This window comes from Poromitra crassiceps (genome assembly GCF_964638095.1).
Source record: "Poromitra crassiceps genome assembly, chromosome: 17".
Taxonomy (NCBI): domain Eukaryota; kingdom Metazoa; phylum Chordata; class Actinopteri; order Beryciformes; family Melamphaidae; genus Poromitra; species Poromitra crassiceps.
Window position 1 is genome coordinate 31,070,986 of NC_139635.1, and position 19,947 is coordinate 31,090,932.

General features: G+C 41.1%; 1 protein-coding gene across 1 annotated transcript in view; it reads right to left on the reverse strand.

Annotated features, from left to right (window-relative positions):
* The window catches only part of LOC310792337 (corticotropin-releasing factor receptor 2), a gene marked incomplete at both ends in the record, with an annotated part of 38,546 nt that extends 19,175 nt beyond the window's left edge, over positions 1-19,371 (reverse strand). The window contains 2 exons of the mRNA XM_083654059.1: positions 19,022-19,141; positions 19,251-19,371. Of these exons, the coding sequence (XP_083510185.1) occupies positions 19,022-19,141; positions 19,251-19,371 (241 nt within the window). The remainder of the gene's footprint in view (positions 1-19,021; positions 19,142-19,250) is intronic.
* Between the last annotated feature and the right edge of the window lie 576 nt (positions 19,372-19,947).

The following is a 19,947-nucleotide window of genomic DNA, read 5'->3' on the forward strand; positions in this document are numbered from 1 at the left end:
AGTGAGTCACTGTAGTGATTTGGAACTTCTTTCTTCCATCTGCTTCCCTGTCTTCTGTGTACTGTTTCCCATGCACCCTGAATTTGACATCAATTGAATATAGCCACCTGACAGTGCTCTAACCATTTATTATTTTTATTATTATTATCATCATCTATCATTATTATTATGTATTATTATTATTATTATTATTATTATGAAGATGATGATGATGATGATGATTATTATTAATATTACAAAATGATTTGTACAACCGTTGTTTTGTAAAACAGTCCACAATGTAATTGGATACTGTTAGTGTTCGGACCTCAGATTTAGATACGTTTCAAGTTGTAACAAAGATGAAAGGCTATAATATCACAAAGTTGAGCCATCAGAAGTCAGAACAGCTCATGTGAGCGACACACCTGAGCCAGATACACACGCTTTGCTTTCAGACCGTATGAAATTGACATTTCATGACCTGGGAGAAACAGAGCAATCTGAGCCGTGCATGATGCCATAATATGATGGAAATCCTTCAGCTCAATGCATGTTGGAAGTCTAATTTAAAGACAGTAGACATTGGAGCAAAGCTGTCACAGATGTGGCAAAGGATATGCCAAGTGTCTACCAAGAGATTCAATAGCAGCAAAGCATACACACAGACATGAATAGCATAGCCTACTCTACCTGCCAACACTAGGCTGTGAAGATCGTATCGTATGGGCAAATGCCCCCCACCCCCCAAATCAGATCTGGCAGGTCCGTCGAAGCTCCATCAGTGATGTGATTGATTGTTCTGTTGATTTATGCTGGCTTGTCAAAAAGAAAATGCTGGTGCTGCTACCCTACAGTATCTGTAAAGGGGAGACGTGTGGGTATCCATAGAACCCATTTTCATTCAGATGGCCTATCTTGATGTGAGAGGTCAAGGGACCCCTTTGAAAATGGCCATGTCAGTTTTTCTCTCATCAACTTTGGAGCGTAATCTAGCCCCCTTCTCAACAAGCTAGCATGACATGGTTGGTACCAATGGGTGCCTCAGGTCTTAGTTTCATATGGCACCAGACACTTCACTCTGGCTCAACCATTTGATTGAAATCGGGAAATTAACAGGAGAAATTACCAATCGAGACCACCGCAGGAGGAAGATTAAAAATAGGCAGACTCCCGCGAAATTTGGGACTGTTGGCAGGTATGGAACACCATGATCAGAGAATGTCAACAAAAAGTATATCAATTCTTTCTTTGACGAGCATTGATAATTGCTTGCTTTGATCATTCATTACTGTCAATGACCCAGACATTGGAAATTGTAACAAATGTTCCACTTGCTTTTTGTAAACCCACAGTTGGTCTATTGCGCTGCTTTTAATATTTTCTTCAATGACTGACTAACCTGCATGACATTTAAAAGGCACCTCAAAAAATAATGGATCGTATTTATGCCAGATGAGATAATTGACGAGTGAAATTGTGCTCAACGCCATCAACGCCTTTGTCATGTTTTTATGCTGTTTCCCCCCCTGTCGTTTGCCACAACATATTAAGGATTACAGTATGTAGATATTGGATATTTGTCTGAAACTGATTTCATTGCACATTGGCAGGCTTGACCTTAAAGACAGTGGGCTCAATGGTTAGAGATGCGAGCTTGTGATCGGAAGGTCGTCGGTTCAATCCCCGGGACCGGCAGGATATCTGGGGTGGGGAAAGTGAAAAGGCAGCGCTTGAACCCTCCCTCATTACCACCACTGAGGTGCCCTTGAGCAAGGCCCTTAACCACAACTGCTCCAGTGGAGCTGCTCAGTGGCCAACAGATCAGGATGTGGTTGTACTGGTCAGCTTCCAGGTATGAATGTGAGTGTGAATGTGAACAGGGCACTCCTGAAAAAGGGAGCATTGCTCTCAGTGAAACTCCCCCTGTATAAATAAAAAAAAAGTAAAAAAGAAGAAAACAAGAAAAAACAAGAATTCTGCACCTGTCCCCCGGTGTAGAGAGAAAAGATCATAGTGTAAATGCAAAGCCTCCAGTATCCTCCAGGAGACCTGCGGTTCAAATCATAAAGTGTTAGCCTCCAGTGAGCCGTGGCTGTCAACGCTAATGTCAACATCACAACATGAACACGCAACTGTTCACCATGCCCTTGATCCACCTACATTTGATAAAAACAGAACATGACAGCTTGAGACAATTTCATTAAGTAATACTGCCCTGTCCTTGTCATGCACCGTTTGTTATCAATTTTCTCAGAGGTACTAAAAACGTACTTGAGCAGAGCCAAGGCTCCTGCGCTCTGGTTTTGTCAGCACAGGCTCCAAAAATCATTGGATTTAGCTGAAAGAATTGTCTCAGAGAGTTAACCTCTCAGCAGGTTCTGACCAACACAATCACCTCGGCCCATCAAGTAGGAAGCTTTCTGGCACCCCAGTGTAAAGACAAACCAGCTTTAGGTAATACAATGTTTAATTTAAAAGTGTCCCATCTCATGTTATGTCATATGTCTAGGCCTATTCTTTCTTTTGTTTTTAATGATGATTGTACCTTAAATTGCATCCTTGGAATCATGCGGGATCCCCATGCGGGATTAATAAAGTTATAATGAATTGAATTGAATTGAATTGAATTGAATTGAATTGAATTGAATTGAATTGAATTGAATTGAATTGAAGAGCGGCATCAAATAAGCTACAGGTTTTGAGGTACTGTATACTAAGTTTAGAAATGTAACACTGGATCCCAACATAATGACAGACTAGAAGGGCACTCCGAGAGTGCTTGTTCACGAATCAGATCCGGATCCACTCCAAAATGTAATGGGTTCTTCCTTGGCCCCCTTCCACCATGTTTCATGAAGATCGGGCGAGTAGTTTCTCTGTAATTCTGCTGACAAACAGACAAACAAACAAACAAACGGCACCGAATACATAACCTCCTTGGCGGATCTAATAAGCTGTGCTGAATGGCGTTGTGTGTACACACTCTCCCTCGGTGGTATCTTTGACATTGACTCGTGGCTTCTATAAAGGGAACGGCCCTAGGGGAGGAACAGCTCAAGAAGAAGACATTCAAGCGCCTTCTATTCTATGTGGATTTGTGGCTAGTGTAGTGTATCATGTCAGTTACATCGTCTTTTGCTGACTAAATGAGGATACCGCTTATACTGTAGAAGCCTTAGGGACAATATGTATCTTGGAAAAACAGATGTAGTGTGCTTGGATTTCAGTTTATTACCAGAAAGATTGTGTCCATTTATATACAGCAATAGATTTTTTTTTGCAGGGAAACTGCTAGAGTGTAATTCCTATTTCCCACTGTTGCTTTATTGTTTTCTCCGCGTGTTTTCTCTGCAGGAATGCGTCCGGAAGACCTGGACGTCAGCACTTCCGGCTCTTACTTGTAAAAGTCAATGGGATTTCTGTATGGGGATTTCGGTTAAATGCAGGAAATAAGGTCTGTGGTTAACAAAAATTTATGAAACAGCGACGTTTGTGTTCAGAAAGATAATCTTCACAAATGAACACCACTTTTATGATTTTCGAAGGGTAAATCAATTTTTTTATGTGATTTTCAGAAAATGCTGAAAAAATATGAGTGGTAGACAATAGTTTTTTTTTATCCCATTTGAATTGTGCCATGAAGTACACATATGGGGTTTGTCAATTTAAACAATAACTTTGCAAGACAAGAAAGTCACAGTTTGTCATAAAAATATATAAATCTAAATTGTAAATTAGAAAGACTACACACAACCGGTCGCATAAGTGACGTCATAACTTTCTCTCCCGTCAGGCCATGTTGGTGTTGGTGTGACGTATATTGTGCGAGACGAGAGATCTAGTTGATTGAGCGGTTTCATACAAAACTAAACGACAAACTGCGACTTTCATGACTTGCAAAGTTATCTTTTAAATTGACAAACCTCACATGTTTTTGTTCAATTCAAATGGGGTGAAAAAATTATTGTCTCTCACCGTTCACCACCACTCGTATTTTTTCAGACGCTGGTTCGTGTGCTGAAGCAGGAAGTAGGCGTGACTTTGGCTCTCCATTGAGTCAGTGGTTGGCTCTAGATGCGCAGCGGTAGAAAAGCTGTACCCGGGTTTAAGCAATCTCTTCAAGTGCCTGGCCTCGGCGCAGCCTGTGGAGCGCCTCACCGCACGTTCACTGAGCCAATCAACAGACACATGGGCTTGGTTTACTGTAAAAGCTTTGGCTGCCTGCCTGGCCAACCTTCTACTAGAATCCTTCATTGTCACATGCAGCGGCCCCTATTCATGTCTTCATCCTGCATCTATCCTGTATGAATACAGCAATCACTTCTTTCTTGATAACTACAAAACAAAACAAAAAATGCTCCAAACAGCGTCTGTCTAGAGCAGTGTTGGGCAAGTTACTTTCAAAATGTAATATACTACATATTACTAGTTACTTTCATTTTAAAGTAATAAGTTACTTTACAATATTACTTTCTGTGTAGAGTAACTCGTTACTTATTACACTACTTTTGCATTACTTTTACCAAAACAACAGCAGCAGAATGACATCGCCGCCCCGGAACCATCCCGAAAAATAATTTCAACCGCCTTGAAGTCAGTGTAAACAATCCAAAATTCTAAATGTTATTCTTTTCCTTTGTTATTGTCATCTGTAGTGGTTATTTGCATAAAAAACACACAGTTTGATTAGGAAATGATTGTATCTTCATTTAAATATGTGCTTTGATTTAAAAACAAATAACTCAATTTGTAACTTGAGTTACTTGACAAAGTAACTGGTATAATATTACTGAAATCCTATAAGTAATAAGTTATATTACTTAGTTACTGCTAAAAGTAATATATTACATGTAATATGTTACTTTTGTAATGAGTTACCCCCAACACTGGTCTAGAGGGGCTAGCAACCCCGCCGTGTAAAAACCCACTTGCTACAGACACCACAATCGCAGTACTGCCCGGAGCCCGTTGGCGCAGTGTGGTCTGTGTGGCCCTATGCTCCACTTAGGAGCCTACAGGGAATAAGAAGATAAGAAGAAGTAACATCTGTATGTTGCTCGACAAGCATTCTGTGGCTGAAGGACTACATTGCCTGGCGGAAGAACGATTATTTCTCATATTGAATTTCTTTTTGCTGTGTATTTATTTGATGAAGCCTTGAAGGCTATAGTAACCATTTTATAAAAGCAATAAGCCCCACGAGGCGGTGATTATCGTGTGGGGCCTAACAACACCCCTTACTGTAGCTGTTGTAAAATGACTGTCAACCATGGCCTCTTCGGGCTTATTGCTTAAGTTTACTTCGGAAGTCAACGAAGAAACTAGACAAGAAGAACTCGCAGAAGTTTGAAAAGGCTGGATTTCCACACATCGTGGTGTATGCGGGTGACGTTTTATATTTTCTCTGAAACAATCTGGTCGGGAACAAACTTTTTCTTTGTTATTTTATTCCCCACCGGATTGTGAAGGCTAGTGCCTGAGTTGCGAGAGAGTTGGAGCAACCATGTGGCAATTCTGTCCTGTCAATCTCTGCCAGGCACTTGGGGGTGATCTTATTTCCCACGGTGTATGAGTTGTACCTCTGGACCTGAAGAATTATATACGGTACAGTACTGTATCTCCCCCTGAAGGGATGGAAGGCATGCAGGACAACTACAGTATGAGTAGCACTTCAAATATCCTTGAGATGGTTCAGTGAATTCCATAATTGAACTAAAGGGAATGGACATGATGTACACAACATTGGTTTGTCCCGGGAGAGTTGGAGGGTCTCCTGATTTATGAACTGCGTATGCCCCAAGGTGGAATTGTACAGACATTAGGGATCCTGAGTCATTATTGTGATGAATAATGCATCTTAACGGGAATATTGTTCCTTCCAAATGTCTTCAATATTGTTCAGGTGTTTTAATAGTATTGCCTGTAGTTGTGGGGAAAACATATAAACTTGACTGGCTATTCTAACTCAAAAGAGAAGGGGGCGGCGCTTGTTTGCAGTCAGTTGTCAGTTGTTTTGTCAGTCTGCTGGTGTTGCTGCTGCCTGTCACACAAAAAGAGCCAGAGAGAGAGGCAGAGAGAGAGCGGTGCTTCTTCGTACGCTTTTTGTTTGCTGTGAGAATTATTTAGTTATTTATTTTGATTATTCATTTGGTATTGGTGAGTTTCCTGCTTTTACTTTTCCCAGTTCCACTGGGAGTGCATTAAGAAGTCAGTCCAGTAGGCTACAGCAGGGATGTTGTGTCTCCCTCAGTGTGGTAGTCAACTCACTATATCTTGAGTCCAAATTGAGTCTCGAGTCCCCAGTGTTTGAGTCATAGTCCAAGTCACCAAAGAAGAGTCCAAGTCACCAAAGAAGAGTCTGAGTCGAGTCCCCATTAAATTGATTCTGAAGTTAGCCTACTGACCATGAGTGTGAATCCACATGTAGGTGGAACACAAGTGAGTGCCCTTGCATGACATTGAATAATGTCACAGTATAGCTATCAATATCGTATGCCAAATTATTAGGGCGTATTACAAACCCCCCCCCCCCCCCCCCCCCCACAAAAAACAGTCTTTATCAATTAACAAGTCTGAATCCTCGACCCCAACTTCCGAGTCCAAATGTATGAATGCTCGGGTCCAAGTCCGAGTCATCAGTGCTCAAGTCCAAGTCGAGTCACAAGTCCTGAAAATTAGTCCAGGACTTGCACTCGAATCCGAGTCCCACTCGACTACCACACTGGTCTCCCCATCACTCTATACTGTACCACTGGTCTTCCCAAAATCCAGAAAAGCTTTTGATTGATTTAGATGTTTGTTTATACCGGAATATGCAGATTAAATAGAAGTCGAGGTAAAATGCGCTCTAAATAAGAGATTGGTAACACTAACAAACATAAAATGCAATTTCTTTTAAAAAGAAATTTTTGCTGACACAGGCAAAGCACAGAGCTTTGGCAGCCAAAGTTCAAGAACTTTTTTTTTTTTTTTTTTTCAAAAACCCCTGTGGGTGCAGGAAAATGGAAGAGAAACTACACCTTGCCGTATCTGAATTCCCTGAGCTGTGCAATACAGCTCGGAGGAGGGATGTGAACTCTGGAGGAAAGCCTGTCCAGGAAACAGGTTTCTAAGTGGCTGTTGCTCTTCCCAGCAGGGCCAGCGCCAGGGTTTTCTTTTGAACAAGGGCCACATGCATCAAAAGCTTTTTCCAGCAAGCTATAATGGCGACCTTCTTCCCTACTCTAAAGTCAAAAAACCGAAGCCTGTATATTGCCCACTCCTCGTCAACTTCCTCTGACCTTCTAGCCCATTGTGTGCTGTACCGACCAACTGTGCAAGAAGGGTCTTGAGGTAACAAGGCATTGCACGACCTGTGACAGGCCAAGGTGGTCTAGTATCTCTCCCCTCATTCAGCGAACGGCAGATTATACTCTCTCTATAATGTTTTAACAAATTATCATCACACGTAAAGGGAATCCTGCTAACTCTGTCTTTATATACCCTCCAATTTAACATGCATCATCAAATCTCTCCTTAAAAGCATTCTCCTTGAGTGATGACCACTGAACCAGACAGACCATCAGAGCTTGTAGAAGTAATACTTTATTCACAGCTGGGTCTTTTAGCGCCCCCCCGCCCCCTTCAGGAATATCATTATCTACAATTTTAGTGCATAAATTAAAATGCTTTGCCTCTGTGCTGCCACAGCTGAGCTGAGTCAGTTGGGTGAGGGGAAAATGAACACAAGAGGCCAGCGGCGCTACAAGTCTACGGCCTTATGGGAAACCAATTGAAGCCACGTAATAGGGTAGTGTGTGGGGATAATGAGAACATATTAAATCACATAACAGATCCAAATAGAGAGCATAATGCTGTCACATCTCATAGCTGTTACAAAGGCCGTCTGTCCCTTTAAGACTGCGGGAGCTGCGCAGCGTGCCTCCTGCGTCACGTGCGGAGTGATATCAGAAAAGTAGACCCGCTTGCAAGTAGTCTGGGGGGTTGCGAGTTCTGTTCATGTTCAATCAAAAAACGGATAGTTAAAATAGGTTAAAAATACCGTCGTTTTGTGTGCATTAGTCGGGTTACTGTGTGAATTGTGAATAAACAGTGTTGGTCAAGTTACTTGGAAAATGTAATTAGTTAGTGATTACTGATTACTCCTTAAACAAAAGTAATAAAAGTTACTTTACTGATTACTTTTTCAAAAGTATTTTGTTACATACTAGTTACGTTACTAGTTACTTCTTTTTTAACCCCCAAAAAAGTGAAGTACAACCAAGCCAGCTCCGTGTACAACTGAATCCACTTTATAGGAACGAAACACAGGAGTCCACAATCGGCCAAACTGCATAACTGTAAACTTTGCAGCCTCGCAAACCTGAAGTGATGGGATACAGTATGTATATATTTATAAAGAAAACAAAGCAATGGTCTCTCCTGAGTTTTTCTTTTCTTTTTCTGCATAGATATAGCCCCAAAAAACACTGCATTCTGGCAGGCAATGATACGAAGTAACTCAGCGTTACTTGGATTAGTAACTCTAATATAATTACGTTTTTTTAAATTGTAATCCCTTAGTTACTGAAAAAGTACAGATTACAGTAATGCGTTACTAAGTTACTGCCCAACACTGTAACTAAACCACCTTCACAAGTTTTACTACAACCGGTATAAAGTACAGAAATAAAAGAACTCTTTATTTCAACAAAGCCTGGCTGTTATTGGAACACCAGAGTTCTACAGTAACCGGGCTCTCCACAGTGATTTGGCCTGTCCCACCACCACAAAGTTGACTGTTTTTCAAGGACTATATTCATGTAACTGGTAGAAGTTCACAGCAAAAGTCAAATCAATGGGTCATCATTGGCTTGCAGCAATACGCATGTATCATTCTTTATTTGTAGGGAAATTGCCAGTGTTGGTATAAGAGTTACATTTCATACAGCGGTTTATGCTTCCATTCAGAGCATGATGTCATTGTATGTGCTATTATGAATGTATGTAGTACTGTATATGTTGTAGCCAGTGTTGGGCAAGTTACTTTCAAAATGTAATATACTACATATTACTAGTTACTTTAATTTGAAAGTAATAAGTTACTTTACAATATTACTGTCTGTGTACAGTAACTCATTACTTATTACACTACTTTTGCATTACTTTCACTGTAATAACAGACATCGCCGCCCCAGAACCATCCCGAAAAAGAATTTCAACCATCTTGAAGTCAGTGTAAAGAATCCAATCATTTTCCTTTGTTACTGTCATCTATAGTGGTTATTTGCATAAAAACACAGTTTGATTAGGAAATGATTTAAATGTGCTTTGATTTAAAAAAAATAACTAAATTTGTAACTTGAGTTACTTGACAAAGTAACTGGTATAATATTACTGAAATCCTATAAGTAATAAGTTATATTACTGAGTTACTGCTAAAAGTAATATATTACATGTAATATGTTACTTTTGTAATGAGTTACCCCCAACACTGGTTGTAGCATGGTATGGAAATATACTGTATGTGTAAGGTGTTAGTGTTATGTATGTATGTATGTATGTATGTATGTATGTATGTATGTATGTATGTATGAATGTAAGAAACAGGAGCTATTCATAGTATTCCCATGATGTCACATGCATTTCCTACCAATATGGTGCCTTACATTATACACAGTTCATTGGCTGTAGCTGTCATTTGATTATAATCCCATTAATTGCCATTTTCCCACCAAGATGGCTGTGTGATAATGTCACAGAATACTATGATGAGGACTGTTGACTAAAGTCAACTTCCTGGTATGTTTCTCGGCCAATAAAGCCTGATTCTGATTCTGTTCATTACTGGAAAAACAATGAAAAAACAATGCACTCCTATCTCTGACAGTAACACTAACTGGCTTTTGGATGGATTTGGATTCAAAATGGGGGGAGGGGGGGGAGAAAATGCTCCACACAGCTCTACTGTATTTTGGATGGTGAGCCAGTGCTGAGCGGAGCCGGGTGCTGATTGGACACCCCCTGGGGCAGATGGTGTGCAATGCTTCGTGAAATGATGAAGTATAGAAGTAGAGCAAAGGCGTCAAGGGGGAATGGAGGACCATAGGAGATCTCAGTGCAATCAGTGGATTCAAATAACTGGGCCTGTGTGATTTGGACCATGGGAGACTGCACGTTGAATTGCATCAGGAGGATGTGCGTGCTGCTACTGTAAGAAGATGTTCTCTGGCTAGGAAGTGGTAAACCTCATTCATGCTGTAAAAACCAATAAAATCTCTGCATCCAAATGTGCCTTTTCTACATGTGGGTCTATGAGGGGCTTTCTGGCTGCTTTGTTGAACCTCAACTACAATCTATATATCACTCATCCATGGGGGATCTGATGACTGTGGTGTTAAGATCATAAAGTCATCAAACTTCAGCGACAGATAAAAAAAAAAAACAGAATTATTAGACTAAAGTCAAAATTCTCACATTAAAGTCAGAATTCTGAGGGGAAAAGTCAGCACACTGTTACATGTGACATAATTTATGAGGTCACTAATGATGTCACTGATGAGCTCACTGATATTACCAATGTTGTACTGAAATTTGAATGTCTGGCATCCCTCGATTTTTGGAACGTCAAAGTGGGGTCACACGGCAAAAAAGGTTGGGAACCCCTTGGGAATCCCTTATACTGTCTTGGGTAAATATCCTGTTCAAATAAAATCCATGGCTGTATCATGGTTATAAAATAAAACTTTAGAGATGGAATATTGGTATTGGGATATCGGCATCGGGTGCCGATACTAACAAAATTCACATATCGGATATCGGACTGACGTCGCCAATCCACGTTCTGATCCAGATTCCATTCATAGCTTGCGCTGGACCATAAAACCACCGTAACATAACATCAAACACTGCTGGTAGTAGTAGTAGTGAGCTAGTAACGTTAGCAGTTACATGTAGCTAACTCAACAACATGTCCTTCGTTTTGGAGACATTTTAGTCTTGTGTGGTAAAGTGGCAGGGGTGTTTAATTGTCGGTTTGTTGAAATGTTATTTTAATTATTTTGAGTGGATCAATTGTTTTGGAAATAGCTAAGTTAATCACCTTTATTAATTGTTGAATTTAATATTGTGGAATATTATGAAGCAGGTAACTAATGCTATGAGATCATTGATTACCAAACCAAATACTAAATAATGTCACAGTAGGAGCCAGCTACTACGTAGGCTACTGTATGTAAAGGTGGAGCCTACAGCTCCTTGTTGCCAAGGCAAGAGCTCTAGTATCGGAATCAGTATAGACCAAATCACCGTGACGTCACCATGTAAACAAATTTACTTCCGGGTACCACTTGGGGAAGGCGGCAGGTTTAAATGTGCGTGTTGTCAAATAAATGCTGTCAAACCCTCTCGTTGTTTTCAGCCGACTACTTTCAATTTAAATGGTTAAACGGTTGGTAAACATGCTTGTCCGACGTATCTAGCCTTTCTTCTGTGTTTGTTTTATGTAGTGTTAGCTAGCTAATAGCGTTTGTTTGTCTGTCAAACTCGCTGTTTTTTTGCAGTCGTTAACGTTACAGAGTAACCTCGCGTCACCAGGCTCTTCTCGGCGAGCCTGGTACAGACAGAGATACTGACGCCACGTCAATTTAATTTAGCTTCAAGTCTACTCTAGTCTGGTCCAACAGGTAAATTAGCTAGTCTGGTCTCCACTAACGTTAGTGAAAGTGTTGTTATGAATGATATTAAACAACAACACAACACGGACGAACCATTTTTGTCTTCTTTGTCTGTTTTTGTCTTCAAAACGTCAGTTGTGCCGTTCACCGCCATTATAATGTGTGGACCCAGGGGTACCCGGAAGTAAATGTAAACATCCCGCTGATTTGGTCTATAGGTATCGCCAGATATAAATTCAGATATCGGATCAGAACTGAAAAGAAGTGGATGGTGCGTCTGTATCAAACCTTCAAACAATCACTTCAAAATTATTTGTGCCCATAATGTTTTTTTTATCAGAGATGATAAATCTTTTACCTTTGCAATAAAACATCTCAATGGGCTCGTAATAGTCCTGAATACTGACTCCTGAACGCAGTGATTGGAAAGGCACACTGCGCTGATAACACGTCTCCTCCATGGCAATAGAGACGCAGGGGGATGAGGTGAGTTTACAATGGAAACAGAGTGAGATTCACTGACAAATGACAGTAACACTCTGGGTTTCCCTGCTGTGCTGAGAAGGCACAAAGCAGGACACGGAAATTGGAAAACTGCGACACTGTTGAACTGCTGATATCATTCATCTACTGTTGAGCACATCATGTCCGCCCGAGGGCTGATAGCAAGCAGACAACATGGCAGTGCCAAGCAGAGACAATGACGGAACTTTGACCATATCTAGCAGCTCTACCCCAACCGTGACGATGTGCATTTGATGCAAGACGGAACTGGATAAACACACACAAAAAAGACACAGGGATTTAAAAATGCATAAGCCTCTTAAGCCACTCTGCAGGCATTAATATTTATGCTGAAAAAGAAATGGCAAAGAATTCATCTCTCCTTATACTTGAGTCGGGCTGAAACTGTGTCAATCCTCAGATTTTGTTATCTTTATATTTTCCCCTGATTTTTCTCCCATTTTCTCCCCAATAGGCCTTTTACACAGCAGCCATGTTGTGTCTAAAATGCAGGAAGTAGCACAGGTGCACCAAAACATTAATTATGGTTTCAAACTTCCAGTCCATTTATGTGTTCCAGTAGTGGGGCCCTCATTAGAGAGTTGGTTGCACCTGTGTTTACCCTGCCTTTTAGACACAAAATGGCAGCTGTGAAATAGGCCCACTGTACTTGGCCAATTCCCCCTGCTATCCTGGCCGTTGCTCCACCCTATCTCTGCCCATCTGGGGAGAGTTGTCGACTAGCACATGCTTCCTCTGATACATGTGCAGTCACAACCGCTTCTTTTCACCAGACAGCGAGGCGTTTCACCGGTTTCACGTAGCGCGTGGGAGGATCACGCTATTGCCCCCGGTTCTGCTCCCCCTCAAATGGGCACCCCGGCCGGCCAGAGGAGGTGCTAGTGCCAGGAATTGAACCTGGGTCTCCGGGTGTAGGCGAGTGCTTTTACCTCTACACTACCTCGATGCCCCCAATCCTCAGATTTTTTCCGGAGACTATGGCAACAGTTAACTGAAATTCTGCTGACATTATTAACCTTACTCAGCTGCTCATTTCAAAGTACTGCTGAAACTCAGCAAGGTCAAAACAATGTATTTATATCTTGCAGTGTCCCATCAACTGTGACTGTAGTGTTTTGGTGCAATACTGGTTTCAGTTAACCTGACTCCGCCAGATGGGGCAGTATTGAGTTCACATATTCATGTAGGTTGTGAAACAAATGTGAAGCAACCTACATCCATCTGGCAGCGTCAGGTTAGGTTTCAGTATGCTTGTCTTCAATAGTCCGTAACAGTAGCGTGGACCTGGGTCCGCCCTTTCTTTCTAAGATGCAGGCGTATACAGTAGCATGTTACATGCTATGAGACATACTAAGGAGGTGATATCAAATGGAAGGGAATCTATTGTTAGTACATGGGTCAGATGTGTAGTCGAAGAGGGTCAGTTGAAAAGAACCGTATCCGAGTACGATTTGGGTGCTGCAGCTTTCCCATCAAAGTCTTTTCTCAGTATCGGGATTTATTTTGGAGACAGCAAAGTGTTAATTAACACTTGCTCACGTGACGTTATAGGGCCTCTTTCTATTCTAGTCTGGCCTATTTTGTGATTTGAAATGTGTATTTATCCACTGCTGTAGATGGCTGTGCCTATATGACCCAGCAGGGCCAAGATAATCGCCTCAATTGCCTGAAGAGTACATTTGGGAATTTGCTGTAGAACCTCATCAGTGAGCTGAATATCAATTAAGCTTACTGTAGGAGTATGGTGAAATCTCCATGATGTTTTGAACTTGAATCTATTTTACACATTGCTCTACATGGACTGCTATATTCAACTGTATATGTTACTGCGCCTAAACTGCTCCTGAATTCTTAACAGGATATATACTGTAGATTGGATGTCGTTCGAATTCAACTGTCCTAGAGGTTTGTATTTTGTTTTGTTTTGTTTTGTTTTGTTTTGTTTTAGAAATAAATCCAAATCAAATCTATCTGTTTCTGTTTTGATATGACATGCCAGTAATTGAAGTTCAGAATGAGGATGAGAAATAGATGTGTGTAACACAGCAATGTGCCTTGGTGCTGTGGCTGTAGAGACAAACTAACATTTACACAGTGCATATTGAGACACATGGTGAATGTAAAGCAGGAATGTATACAGTATACAGCAGTGCAATATACAATGCATAGTTTACACATCATTGCACATGTATATATATTCAATATTCAATATCCTATAGCTCCTGCAAGTCACTGTGGCTGCCAGGCACTACAACAAGCAGGAAAAATAAATACTGCACAACTGAATTTAGAAACAATGTTGCTAAGGTACTTTTGAGAAAGTAGACACAAAGCTTATTTAAAGAGTAACTCCCAGCCTAAAACACTTTTTTGGAATGTAAAAACCTGTGTTGAGTATGTAGTTATGAAATACTACAATGTATTGTCATATTGTATGGGCATATTGTCAGCAATTGAGTACAAAATGGGCCGATGTCGTATTGATCTCATCAAACCTGGCACAGATCGCCCTCTAGTGATTAAAATTAGAAGCCAGCGCAGTGGTGTGCCAAACCCCCCCCCCCCCCCCCCCCCCCCCCCCCTCCTGCCCCTGCCTCGTTAAACAATGTTTCTACTGTACCAGGTGAAGTGAGTGTTTTATCGAGATGGTTAAAGAAAACCAAAGCATGTATGAGACTACATACTAGAAGCTTTTTGAACTCCCTCAACAACTCAAGGTGTCCTTAATGCTGCAGCTGTGGACAACAGAAGAAGATTGTAGTTGTACCAGCCTCTCAAGTGTCATTTCGGGGCTTTTTCAGATTTTATCCAGAGACTTAGAAAAACAATAAAGAAATAATGAAATACATAATAGAAGACATAGTTAAAGGCAATCACTTTACACCCGTATACATTTTTACATTCGACTGAAACGGGGCAGGATCCGAATCCCTCATGTGGGCAGAGAAATGATGTCACACTTGAGAGGTTTACTGGGTGGCTTCTGGTTTCTGTATGAATGTGACACAAAGGCCATGCGTGCTCACTCTAGATAAAGACGGATTCAAAAACACAAACTAAGAAATTCCTTATAGGCTGCAGAATGGTGCCAGGGAATTGGCACACAGACCTGTTCATGATCTTTTGAAAAGTGTGTGCTGAAGTAAAGCATGAGATGTTAAGCATATCATGCAGCATATTGTAAAACCTCCTCCTGAAATTGCATGCTCGTATGTACCAGAGGCATAATCTACAGAGCTCTTTCAAGTGATCAAATAGTGGAAGTGCAAGCTGTGAATTCTCACAGACCTCCCCTTGAAATCATTGTGGTATTTGCCCTCAAACTGGGACAATTGTTCATAGACAGATGAGCCGATCGAGATTCCTACTGTGGCTCTCTGACATGAAATTCCATGACTTTTCCATGGCTGAAGTTGCAGCACTTTCAAAAACCGTATTACTTCCTGGTTTCAGAATGTTATGTTTCTGCTCGGAAAAGTTCTGAGGGGGTTAAGTCAAGTCAAGTCAAGTCAAGTTTATTTGTATAGCCCTAATTCACAAGCATGTCCCAGAGGGCTTCACAGAAAATATGTCTAGCTAATTCTAGCTGACACAACAGTAGCAAATTACAGAATAAAGATAACACATTGAACAATTGATAGAGAAATATAGAAAATATAGAAATATAGGATAGAGCAGAGGAGAGAGCAGGAGAAGGGAGGAGAGCAGGGGGGATGTGAGAGAGTGATGGGGTGGGGAGGGAATGGGAAATGTTGGAGATTATAGGAGGTGGGGAAGGAGCAGGGGAAGGGGGAAAGAGGAGAGAGCAGGAGAGGGGAGGGGGGAGAGAGAGCGGGGGGATGTGGGGGAGAAGAGAGCAGGGAGAGGGAGGAGGTGGGGAGAGAATGGGAAATGTGGGGGAGGAGAGAACGGAGAAGGAGAGGTGGGGAAAGTAGCAGGGTTAACAGTCTGGCTTGTGCTTGGTGTGGAAAAAACTGCTGAAAACCACCATCTACTCATTTGACTGGAATCTATATGACCTGTTTATACAATTCCCTGATGTTCCTTCCACTTCTGCAGCTAATTGATTAAATCCCCTGGCTTGCCCTTCCTAGAATATACACCTCTCAAAATCCCATTATAATTCCAGGAATAATGGAACCCCCGATAGCTACCAGATCAAGCGAAACATAACAAGCTGTTTTCATCCGGCTGCTGCTCGTGATCACTGCATCTTATTTCCAGCACCTTGTGAATGTATGTGACAAACACTGACCTATTGCAGCCCAGCCCACGGGAAACGGTGTTACAGTGTTAATAATGCATGTTGTTGACTGCGCGAGAGTGGAAAATATGATCTGCTGTCAGGAAGACTGATTCACATAATTACGCTAGTCTTGGGCTCTATACACAGCACATCAAAACACCTGTCACCTCTTATATCCCAACCATAAATTACAGCCTATCCTGTCCTGTCAAGCACATTACTTATCTCAAAGTTAGCAAGAGTCCAGGTGCATTTTTCTAATGGCCTCAAACCTCCTGCCAGATGTAATGAGTGCAGGCGATGTGTCACTTCTTTACCGCACTCCCTCTGCTGGCTGGCTTAGATTCTTAGTGCCAGACTCATCTTGCGATCGCGACACATCAGCTCAGGCTTTCAAAAGTATTACATTGATCGGAAAAGGGTTGCGGGCAAATGAACGTACGTCAGAGGAAACGTGTCTGTAAACGTGTTGTTATTATGGCAAACGACCGGGCTTTTTCAGACAAAGAGGAGCAAAACACATACACAGCAACAGCAAAGGGCGGATCAATGATCAATTCAGAGGTGACTGAGATATGGATGTGGCTGCACCTGAGCCTATTACAGAGATGATTATGGGTTGCAGGAGAAATACAGTGTCATATATCACTTCTACTTGAATCACTAATGTCCTTCCTATGTGAATATCCATCTTATGATCAAGACAGGAATCACAACACATACAGTTTGCTGCTACAATTCGCTTTTTGATTCGTTCCAATAACGTAGCACCAATGTCAGCCGTCATTATCTTATTTTCGTTGAGATCAACAGCGAGTTGGAATCATTGAGTAATGTTGGTAACTAAAGATAAGCCTAAACTGCATGATGTATTTGTAAATGCATTTCCCAGAATGCCTTTCAATAACCCCCAGAGAATGACCCTGAACATGAGCCTTGACCCTGAGCATTCAGCTGTAGGTCATAATGTGTGTAGGTAGACAGACGAAAGTGATAGCGTAAAAGCAACAAAGTGTGTGTTTGCCGCCCCCCCCCCCCCACCCACCCACCCACCCACCCAGTCAAGATAAAGGGGGAGTCGTGCCACTTCCCCAAACCACTATTCTATCGTGCCAGCATTTCATTATGGTCTATTGAGGCTACTGTCAGTGGACACATTGGTCTCTCTGTCTCTTCCACAATGGATTTCTCTGATTTCTATGATTGTTGTAGCTCTTGTTCTTTGGTTCTGAAGCACTGGCATCAAAAACCTGCAATTTAAAATGTTCTGCTATTGAACTGTAATGTAACAAGTTCACCTCTAAACACTAAAATAGCCCCTGAAATACCAAGGTGCTTCGCCCGATAGCTGTTTTTAACAATGTTGAAAGTCTTTTCTGGAATATTTTTTGCTTTAGAGAAACATTGTGACATTTTCACATTTAGTTTGCCCTTTTCATTTATAATATATCTGTGCATTAACAGCAGCCACCCGCCCAAGCTCATTCTAATCCAGCTGTTGCGACGACAGGTGTGATGATCATTAAAGTTCACTGTCATCACTGTTTCATATCAGAACAGCAGCAGTCCATGGGACATAGCTGCAAAAAAAAACTTGAGTTTACAGCGAAACCTGACCAATTATTAAGCTCTTGTTTGTTTGTTGTGTTCGATTTGTTTAGTGCTTCCATTTGTTTTGTTTTCCCTATGCAGTCACTAGATCCATCTGTCTATCACTCAAATAATTTGCTTGGCTTTACCCTCATCCTACTAACTGGGATACCCACAGATCCCAGAGTTTCCCTTGTTTTTGCCATATCTCACAGGTGCTTTATTCTATCATTCCAATTTTTCATGACTTTGTCAAAAAAATTGTTCCTTATGACTTCATCCTTGTTTTCTGTTTCTTTCATTTTTAAATACCAATGTATGAGTCAAAAGCATCCACGTTTTAATATATGGAACTATTTAGTAAGTTCATGTTTGCCATGGATCCTAATTAAAATGATCACACACTATGGGGGGGGGGGGGGCACACACTGACAGTCATTTGAGACAGACACAGGCAGCAGACACAGATTTCCTCATGTGTTCTGTCGATGACCTTAAAAAAAGGACTAGCTACTGCTCTTCCAAAGGTATGATGTTCAAAGTCAGAAATACAATATATAATTAACTAACTTTCCTACAAAAAAAAATCTGATTACATTAATTATACAACTAATTATATTTTGAGAATAAATATAGCATGAGTCAACATTTTGCTATGATGGTTGCTTATTCTGGGGCTGGGACTTCAGTCGGTAGTCCTTGTATGTTGTTGGTATAGGTGGGTGAAGGTTCCATCAAGCCAGCACACAACACTGAATTGTGTACTGTATTTGCAAAAAAAAATAGCCTACTGGTTACTTTATGCGAGTCAATGCGACTACAAATTTGTGTTATTATAAAATGATTATCATCCACAAATGTCAAACATAGCACACTGCATAAATAAATAAATAAATAAATAAATAAATAAATAAATAAATAAATAAATAAATAAATAAATAAATAAATAAATAAATAAATAAATAAAATCCAACATCCTAGGATTTCCAAATAAATGCAAGGAACTTTTGACTTGATCTCTTACTCGTTGTGTTGTACTTCACCCCATTGATGTACTCGGGGCAGGGTATCTCTACAATCCGTCCGGTGTTGCTCCGTGGCCAGCAGGTGCCAATCTCATCGGTTGTGGAATTGCAATATGACCCTCGGGGGGGAAAAACAGGGTGACGCTTTTAGTTTCCCTTTCCCAAGCTGCAACAACAAAACCACCTTCAATATCCACAATCCACATGAAAGAAGCAAATTAATCTTACCATCAATGTTCAGCAATGAGAAGGATCCGTTTTCAAAAAAAGTGTCTTGGAAAGCATCTATCAAACTACAGTTCGGGTCTCCAAACTCTCCAAATATTATCTGATAGATTGTAGCATCCATGGCGGGAGCTGCTGGCCTCTAAAGCGATTGTAAATGAGGTTAGTCCGAGAGGAGACCTGGAGCGGCGGTGCTCATGGGATGTGATGGGAATCCGAGAGCAACGGTAATGACAGTGCGTGCTGAGCTACATCCATGGTGCTGAGTGCGCCTGTTTGGAGTCGCTTTGACGAGAGGGTGTCCAATCAGAGCCGCGCATCCAAAGATGAGACAAGATCCACACAGCGTGGGAGGCAGGAGGAGGCAGGTAAACAGGTAAACTACAAGATAATAACAGCATATTCAGATAATAGATCAGAACAGAGACATTTGTGAGGAGGAGCCGGAGCCACTAATAAAACTGATTGATGGAGCTTGGGTAATGTTAGGTGAAACTCTGGTTAGTGGTTACCATTATACCACCAGTGAGTTACTTATGAGAGAGACGACGACGAAGAAGAAGAAGAAGAAGAAGAAGAAGAAGAAGAAGAAGAAGAAGAAGAAGAAGAAGAAGAAGAAGAAGAAGAAGAAGAAGAAGAAGAAGAAGAAGAAGAAGAAGAAGAAGAAGAAGAAGAAGAAGAGGTACATTTTTTCAATTTA